Source organism: Myzus persicae, unplaced genomic scaffold, assembly GCF_001856785.1.
Source record: "Myzus persicae strain clone G006 unplaced genomic scaffold, MPER_G0061.0, whole genome shotgun sequence".
In the NCBI taxonomy this organism is placed as follows: domain Eukaryota; kingdom Metazoa; phylum Arthropoda; class Insecta; order Hemiptera; family Aphididae; genus Myzus; species Myzus persicae.
Window position 1 is genome coordinate 202,726 of NW_019103278.1, and position 9,987 is coordinate 212,712.

The window sequence follows — 9,987 nt, forward strand, 5'->3', positions numbered from 1 at the left end:
TGTCTGTTCTGAGCGAAAGATTAGCTGAAAATATTAAAAGGTCAAGGGCAGGAATAAATCCACATATAATAAAGCAATATTTTGACAACCTTGAATATTCATTGGCTGGAGTTTTACCACAATTAATAATTAATTATGACGAAACTAATATGACTGATGATCCTGGAAAATGTAAAGTTATTACAAGATTGATTTGTTAAAGAAAAAGAATAATATTTATTTTACCTATTGTTTTATCTAAAATATGTACTTATTATTCATGTTATACCTACCTTAAAATTAAACCATGTGATATTATTAAATAGGCAACTAAAACCAAGGAGTGTTTGAATTGTTAGGTATTGTAATTGTAAGTGAAAAAAGTGACTGATTTGTTAAAGAAAAATAATTATATTTATTTTATTGTTTTATCTAAAATATGTACTTATAATAATAATTTAAAAAATTAAAAATTGTAATATTTTAAAAGCTGTTTTTTTTTTTAAACTATATATCTGTCCCAAGTTAAAATGTGTGTAGCGTAACATTATTTTTTCATATAAAACAATAGTTGTCCCAAGTTTGCCAAAATTAAGGGTAACTTGGCCCTTGGGACAAGCATATTTTTTTTAAAAAAAATGGCGAGGGGGAGAATCAAAAACATAACAACATATGGGTCTTAAAGGTCTAAGCTAAGACCATAATTTTTGGTCCTTACTATTATTATCATATTTTGAATACTTATCGATCAGCATTCATCTGAAGTTCAAAAGTGTCCCAAGTAAGGCCATTCTACGGTACCAGCTTTTTTTGTACCTGCCTATTGTATTAAGTATAATTTGTCATTTAAACTAACAAAGCTATTACATATAACTGATATAACTGCAAAATTAAGCAACAGCTATTATAATAATATATTAGAGGCAAAGTGCATCGTGAATAAGGTTTTCGTACCAAAAAAATCCTGTACCGATTTTCGACAGTTTGTAGAAAGTTTAGATAATAGATTAAACCAATTATTTTAGAGTAGGTAATTATTACCTAACTATATTAAATTGCATAATATTCGTTAATTAATTAATTCTACTCGGAATTGATGCACATAAAAGTAATTTATTAGTATCTGGCACAGCCGCACAAGTGGATTTTCCATCTCGGTTTCATTTATCCTAGGGTAAAGCTTGTCACCGGGTATGTATATAATATATAGGTATATTGTTTTTATGTATATTGCCGCTAGTCATAACTCATAATATATTATTACTTACTGCAAACGCATATGTGTTGCCCGGCGTATTTTATAGGCAAAATAGGTACATTATTGAAGTGTTCAAAATATTGTCCGTTGTAACATATTATTAGCTCATTTCTACCTGTTCATCGATAAGAATATATATATCAGGTTATATAAGCTGGAGGTCATATAGGCAGTAAGTACTGCAGTAGTATAAGTTAAGACTGCAATGTAATATGATTCTTAAGCCAAAAATATGACACGCAATAATTATTAGTTTATTAACGAATGATAATTCAAAGGTTTTCCTGAGACAGCTGGTAAAAAAGCTGTAAAAATGTTTAGCCAGAAATAGTGGCGTAGCCAGGATTTTTTTCGGGGGGGGGGGGGGGGGGGGCTGCAGCCCCCTTAGCCTCCCCCTGGCTAGAAATTAATTCTACTTTAATTACCTAAAAATCAATTGGAAAGGGAACTTAGGTGCTTGAAATCAAATGTATTTTAAGAAAAAAAAATTCAAATCAATGCAAACAGTATGTACCTAAAATGAAGACGGTAGACTATAATCTCAAGATTCACAAATCTAAAAAAATACTCACCATAAATAGTTCTTACATTTGAGGTCCCCTGGAGGCTCCATGGGATAGCGGGTCAAAATTAATAAAATATTAACAAAATACTTATTTTAGTAAAAGAAATAAAAATAATTGAGAGGAATGTGGGTAATTGCAAGAATATGCATTTTAAGGAGAAAAAAAAATTTAACTACATAGTAGGTACAAACACTGAAGGCTACAGTCTATAAATCCCAGTATTATCAACCTAGAAAATCATTAATTATAATTTATAATTATTAGTTCATTAATAACATTAATTCAGATGATAATATTATCAGGTGGTCAATATTTTAAAAATGTATACTAAAAAATTAACACAACCTTAATAAATGATAAAAATAAATTGGGAAGGGAATGCGGGCCGCTGCCAACCACATTTAAATGTATTTTAAGAATAGTAAAAAAATATATTAAATTTAAAATTGTGTTGTGATGGTAATATTATGTATTTGTAATACATTTTCATTGAAAATCCATAAAACATATATTGTACAAAATAGTTCATGTATTTTACATTTTATACTTCATAACTTAATTATACACATTTTTTTCAATAATTTATCATTAATGTAAATAAAATAAATATTTTATTCACATAGTTCTAACATTGATTGTACAGACATTGGAGAAAAATTTATTCCATCTTGGCAAACAAATAAAACCCCACGGTCAATAAATGCTTGAAGCCGTGCTCCACATCTATATACTTGTTTAGCTTCTCTAAACCGACCTGAAATAGGCATCCATAAAATACCCCGTTCCTCACAACGCTTTTGCACTAATTCTTTAAAGCCATGTGGCATTTGTGATGCGGTACGTACAGCTTCAGCTAGACCACCCTAAAAACAAATAATGTAAATTACATATCAAAATCTTTAAAATTATGATGATTTTCCATAATAACTAAACAATTGTCTTATGTTTGTCCATCTTATAATATAAATTATTTACATGAATAGTAGGTGGTGGAGGTGGTTGTGGCATAGATGGTCCTCCAACTGCTCGGCTCATTATGTCTAAAGCAGAATGAAACCTCCCTTTAATAGTTGGATGTTCTACAATAACAGCAGGCATTAAAGACTTCCATCCTGTATACCAGTTACTTATTTGTTCATGGTTAGGATTCATATTTATCCACATAGTAAGCGTTTTAAGCCAATTTGGAAAAAAGTGTTGGTCTAACAATTCCACTAATGTGGGTAATGGTAATACATCTGACCATGCATTTACCCAATTCCAATTGTCTAAAAAAAATATAATTTTTTTACAATTTTAAAATCGCAAAAATAATTTTTAAAACTTTGAACAAAAGTTACCCAATTGTTGATGATGTGGGTTGATAACAAAAGTATGTAGAGCAGCTTGTAATTTAGGAACAATATTGTTTATTAGAAAAGCCTCCATGTAGCCTTGCTGAAACACTTTTATCCATGGTTGGAGCATCAACTTAGCAGAGTTGTCAGATGGATGCCAAGCATTTAATGCTACACTTAATTTTTGTCTCAATGTAGGATAAACAATTGTTTCAAAATGTTCACCTATTTATGTCAACAATTAAATGATAATATTATTTGAAATTCTTAATCTAGTTAATAATTAATATTGAACTTGACTTACTTAAATATGGCAACCAAGGGTGAATCCACAAATGGATTGGTACAAGATCAGTCAACGGATCCCACTGTTCCACTTCCAGCTGTATTTGTGGTAAAATCATATTTTCAAGAACTTGATTAATTATGTTTGATGGTATCAATTCAGTTGACTGTTCGATAAGTTTCAACATACTGTGACAATCTCGACATTTCCATCGTCTAAATAAAAAATGCAGAAAATTTCATATTACATGGAGAACTTTGACTTTATATAATAGTAAGATCACCAATTCATATATTTAGACGGCCACTTTAGGAATCTAAGAAGTTTTTTTACATGTTTATCAAAAAAGGAAGGAAAGGGAACAATAAAAATATAATGAAAACTTAATTTAATTCATCATCAAAAATTTATTTCTTGACTGCCAGCCAGATAAAGTTTGATTACAATCTGCATTTCGGCTGTCATTTGGTGACCTCATATAATGACTAACGAGTTTAGAAAAAAAACCATTTCTTCTTCTTTAGTCAATATTATAATTACCTGCATGCTTTTTGAACTTGAGGTACCCATTCCTGCCAAATTAATGTTTGAAATTCATCACTGGCTTGAAAATTAACTGCACATGGCTCATTTAAAGTTAATAATTCTTTCCATTTATTGAGTTCATTGAAAGGCATAGTTGGATCTTGTAATGGGTCCCATGTAGAAAGCATTTCTTTAATCAATATTTGAGAAATAGATAGAGCGAAAACTGATCCACCATTGAGCCGATAATCTGAGTAGTAATTTTCCTAAACAAAAAAAGACTCAACTAAGCATCATGATAAAGAAAATATTTATCATAATATTTTCATAACTTACTTTCATTTCTGTGCAAAGTTTTATAGCTTGGCTACTATCTAACATATTTTTTTTTAATGCATCATTCATAGATTCCATGATTATTATCATTTTTTCAAGAGATTCAATTGCATTATTTTTTTCATTTATATTTTCTCCTAATTTTTTAGATTCTTGTTCAATGACAATAAGCCTATCCTCCGAATTACAAAGTTCTTGATTGTTGGTAATAATGTTCTGTAATAAAAATAAAACTTAATGTATTTATTATATCAAAATCAAATAAGTAATAAAATGATGAAATTGTGTATACTTGTTCGGCTATTTCAACTAATAGGTTGAGATTGTGTAATAATTCAGGTAGATCAAAATTTGAGTATTTTTTATCTTTTCGAATTTCCCACTGGTCTATTGGCTTTTTAACACCCGATATAGCATGATATCCAGATAAAATTCTTTGTTCTGGACCAGTCATATCAATTACTTTTACTCTACTTAGTTCACTGAAAAATTAGAATAAATTTCATAATTATATAACTTATGATATAGTATGATTTGTTAATCATTATTATCAATACATATAAATATATAATTAGGTTGGGAGGTTGATTTCATCATGAAAAAATGTCCATTACAAGTTAACAAAAATAAAATAAAAATTGTGTATTAATTGTACTTGAATTCTCGTTTTCTTTGCCCTGGTTGTTTGCTTTCTTCAATGACTTCCTCAGCAGTTTTATAATTATATTGAACTTTTTCTGCTTTAAGTGCTTTTCTCCAACCACTTACGAGAACTTTGTTATCTTTTGATTTTTCTGCTATTTTATCTATTTTCATTGGTTTAGTTTTAGACTCAGGACCATATGCACCTAAAATTAAAATGATTGATTGTCAGCATAAAATACATATATTAATTTATAATTATTTATTACCAATTGCTCCTCTTCCTTTTCTTAAATTTGCTTCAATTGGAGCCAGAATACCTTGAAGTTTTTTTCCTAAACCATGACCAGGTTGGTAACCCATCTATAAAATGATAAGTTGTGTTAAAATACGATAAAATTAATTAATAAGGTATTTATAAATTACTCCGAGCAAAAGTTTTGCACCAATTCCTTTTGTATGTTTTTCCCAATCTCCTAATCCTTTGTTTATTAGTCTTGAGTTTACTTGAGATCGTTTCTTTCGTAATCCTGCCAATTCTTGATCAATATCAAAACTAAATGCTGGTTTTTCTTCATCACTGTAATAATATATTAATAAAAATATATTTATTATTTAATATTCATCTTTCAAACCTAGATGCGGAGATATTATCTTCCAAATGGTGTGACTCAATGCCTTTTTTTTCTTCGGGTTTAATTTCTTTTTTATCTTTGCCAGCCTGTTGAACTCCTCCAGCCACAAATGAAACTGGCGCAGTGTAGTTTTGTTTATATTTCTTATCTTTGTTTCTACGGCCTCCAAAACCTGAAGGTTCATCGTCACTATCATTACCTTCTTCATCAGCCCAAATTCCTAAATAATAAATGTATAATATAATACAAAATTAATTTATATGGGGTTTATATTTATCTATAAAATACCATAATTTTACAGAATATATATTTTACTTTTAGTTGCTTTATGTATTCAAAAAATGCTATACATAAAAATAATGTATGAATTATATATCTAAATAATATTAAAAACAAGGCAGTATTTATATAGGTATATTGCATAATTGCATAGAACAATTAATTATGTATTTGTCAAATTTTAGTATTTATAAAAATATTTTGAGTTTCTTTAATTTTGAAAATGTTAATTTAGTTTTTAGTTTTTTGTCCATAAGTGATCAAAAATGGTTCCATTAGTATAATTATTTATAAGAATACGTTATGTATTATTGCTGTATTTTATTATCTCCATTTAAAAAAAAAAAAAACATTAATCAACATTAAACATAAAGAGTTGTATGTTACCTAATATACCTGTTGATGAGCCAATATTCATTCACAATTAATGCAAAATTACTGAAAAATTGGTTTATCCACAAGACTAATTTTGTTAACTACAAAACTAACCAAAGCCAAAATATTTAAAGCAAAATTAAATATCTTCAGCATAAATATTTATAATATAATCTTAGATAATAATGAAAATAAAAAACCTTTAAATAATATAAAAAAAATAACATAAATCATAATTTACAATTCTTGGTCCACCAAAAAAAATTTAATGCACAACGTTCTAGTCCAAACTGATGAAAAATTATCCCTGTGGGATTTTTTTCACTCTGGTTTGCGTGAGACCATTTTTAGATTCTACATCAGTAGTTTGCAAATTAAACAAATCACCTATCAGTGAATATAATATGATTTTTAATTCATATTCAACAAGATTAATTGTCTTAAAGAAATATTTATTTGTATTGGACGTTTAAAAAATAAAATAAATTATTTCATTATAAGCTGTTTATTTTATGTTAATTATTAGTTATAAAAATAGGTGATTAATAGGATAATATACCGTAAATTGCTTGATTTTTGGTTAGTCGTCTTTGGGGTCTGTTCATATTAAATTCATTGTCCAAATCAAAATCAGTAATTTCAAATTTTTCCATTTCATCGTCAGACATTTTTAGTAGAATAAGTTTTTACTTTTTAGCTTTTAGTATAATAAACAATAATTGACTACTTATAATTACTATTTCAAATGATAATTTACAATAATATATTGAATAATATAATATAATGTTATTAATTCTTATGTATTTATAATTTTATAAAGTTATATTATTAATTATTATCATTTATCAGCTATACGTTTTCGGGGGTTTATAATCAGTTGTAATTCGTTATCATTTTTAATCTAGCGTCTTACCTAAACCTTGGTTGAATCACAGCTCTACGGGTTGATGTCAGGAACGATACTGTACATCGTATTGACGTATTATTTTAATATTAGAAGATTAGAAGATAATCTTCAATCGTGATTGAAACTTGAAGAAGAAGAACCTTATGTCATAGTCGAAACTACATTGTGCAGTGCTTGTATTTTTACAATAACATTTTACATACTATAATAGTAAAATTATAAAATAAACCAAAATGGGATTATTAAAACCAGGAATAAAATCGCGAATGGAGGCTGTCACTGAGTTTGTTAAAACTTCTTACCATGTTGCCTTTATTCCATTTGTTATATACATGGGTATGTTGTTTTTATAGTACAAATCATAACATTTTGAACTATAATAGACTTAACAATTGTCATGATGTTTCATTAAGTTGTATAGTACTTCTTATGGTTATATTGTTCTGGGTTAAGGAGAATAAAAATTTAAGGTTAAAATAAAATTATAATATGTTTTCATAAATAATAATATAATATTATGTTTGTTACTATCACATTTAGTAAATAAATATTTAAGTTGGGTACTTATTATTATGACATTTTAAAGGTTTCAAAAAAGGACCAGAAGTTGGTGGCCCAGCATTCGGACTTTTAAGGTAATATTTTCTTTTACATTGATTAATTTCTTTATGGTATATTTTATAAGTGAACATAAAATTATGTTTTTTGTTCAATAATAATAATGATTTTTTATAAAATATTAATTTTCAGTCTCCTGTGGCAGTAATTTAGAAAAAAATCTTCCTTCAAGACACATTTATGTATTATTTCAGAACAACAATAATGTATACAATAATTTGTGTTTTATATAAACTAGTTAAATATCATGCTGCTGAAGCTTAATGTTGTAAAATAAATTTGTGAAAATGTTATTAGTGTATTATTCAATCATTTTTTTAATTGATTATAATTTGTAAGTATGTAACTTAACTACGTAGGACGTTGGTACTCACTGTCTCTATATTCCTGGTGAATATGGTTTGACATATAAAATCTGTTTTTTCCTATGTTAACTGGTGCATGCTCTTAACAGAGTACACAGACTATAATATTATTCTTCAGAATTTGAGTGAATATAAATTTAAAAAAACTTTTTTTATATTAAGTAAAGAAATAAAAAATGTATTGTTCCCAACAATTATTTAAAACATGAATATAATAAAAAAAATTAAATACACTGGAAATATTATGCTGCTTAAAATTAATTTTCAAGATTTAATTTTATAAATTAACTTGAAAGTATACACTTAAACAACAACTTCTAAAGTTCAAAATAAACTTTCTATTTTGCTAGATTTTTTTTTATTTAAAAACATTCTGCTTCTGTAAAATTTGGAAAAACAGAGCTGTCTGGTAATTATTGCACTGATGCTTCATCGCAATGGGGGTTTTTGTAAAATATTTTGATTATTATAATACTCATCTTAAGCAATACTTTATTATTTTAATAGTATGGAAATATTTGCAAACTTATCCTGTCTTTTGACAAAATTAGACACGAAACGAAAAAAAAAAATTGTTTAAAAATGAACGAGGGTTAAATACTGCAATGAAAAATGGGCTGGAGAAGGGTGGTAAATTGTCTATTTTCCTCTAGATTAGAAATGTTTAGCTATCCACTGTAGTATGTACAATTGTCTATACCAAAGTAACATTGCTGCTAGTATTTAAATATCATTTTATGTTTATATTGATTAAGTTATTACAGCTAAACAGTACAGTACGTGTTTAAATTTGGCATACGTAATTTATCATAAGATATTTGATGTTACTTCCTTTGGATTCATGGTATCACATAACTAGGTTTCACAGGTGCGTACACAAAAAAATTATTTTAGGAAGGATTTTGGCCGTTTTAGGTTGAACATTTTTCCACTTTTACTCTATAAAAATATACTTAATAATATTCCTGACATTTTGGGGGAGGTTGAACCCCTACCCCCATTGTGTACACGCCTGAAATTTCATTACATTCATTAATATTCAAATCCAGTATGCTCTACTGTATTAATTGGAATTATATCTTCGTAAATCATATTACATGTTGCCCGCGTAATAAGATCACTTCGATGTTTGTCTATCCGACGTATTATTGTACAAGCTGATCATCATTCAACTCTCATCCACATTTCTGATACCTATCATTATCATAACAACAAACGTGGATATATTAGGTAAGTCCATAGTCGTGTCCTAAAATCATATTAGTGTATATGATCTAAGTCGTGTCAATCGTGGGTATGTCATAGATATTTTTATTTTACTGTTTATGGTATATAACACGGCTTTGTATTATTATGTGATTTTATCTAAAGTTTTTGTCAAGGGGGATTTCGCTTTGGCCGTGGTATATACTATATAGGCATATAGCGTATACTGTATAATGTACACTTTGCAAACAAACAAAAGAAAATTAAATACTAAATAACAGCTTTACTCTTTAGGCCTTTAGCACGGTCTTAGAAGATCTTCTAAGACCGTGCTCTTTAGTAATATTGGTATCATTATTCACCACGGAACATTAATGTACATCATAATCAATTGTGTACACATATTATATATTTGTTTTGTGTAACATTTGAAACATCTAATCCAAGTAATCCAACCCGTCTACCCATCAAAAATACCCACCTAAATATATTGTGTTGTGGTAGCAACAGATAGATAAGGGATCGGCGTCACTGAGCTGATGCGACATTAGACCTACGAACCCTTTTTTTATAAAGATAATAGGCGTCGAATTTGAAGAACTAAAATAGGAAGTTGATGGAACATGGAAGACTGCAATTTGAATTTGAATAGTCTGGATTAACCTCGGCATTA

At 28.0% G+C, this 9,987-nt stretch overlaps 2 protein-coding genes across 2 annotated transcripts; one reads left to right on the forward strand and one right to left on the reverse strand.

Annotated features, from left to right (window-relative positions):
- Positions 1 to 2,332: 2,332 nt before the first annotated feature.
- Positions 2,333 to 6,886, reverse strand: LOC111034145 (tuftelin-interacting protein 11). Its single transcript, XM_022315206.1, has 12 exons — positions 6,778 to 6,886; positions 5,565 to 5,784; positions 5,356 to 5,509; positions 5,199 to 5,292; positions 4,943 to 5,135; positions 4,580 to 4,769; positions 4,288 to 4,503; positions 3,967 to 4,217; positions 3,445 to 3,641; positions 3,144 to 3,365; positions 2,779 to 3,071; positions 2,333 to 2,666 (listed from the first exon to the last, which is right to left on the reverse strand). Exons 1-12 carry the CDS (start codon positions 6,884 to 6,886, stop codon positions 2,415 to 2,417), a joined length of 2,391 nt encoding a protein of 796 aa, XP_022170898.1. The 3' UTR covers positions 2,333 to 2,414.
- A 318-nt stretch (positions 6,887 to 7,204) lies between these two features.
- LOC111034146 (mitochondrial import receptor subunit TOM7 homolog) lies at positions 7,205 to 8,036 on the forward strand. The gene is made up of 3 exons (XM_022315207.1): positions 7,205 to 7,461; positions 7,712 to 7,760; positions 7,876 to 8,036. Exons 1-3 carry the CDS (start codon positions 7,359 to 7,361, stop codon positions 7,889 to 7,891), a joined length of 168 nt encoding a protein of 55 aa, XP_022170899.1. The 5' UTR covers positions 7,205 to 7,358; the 3' UTR covers positions 7,892 to 8,036.
- The last annotated feature ends 1,951 nt before the right edge of the window (positions 8,037 to 9,987 follow it).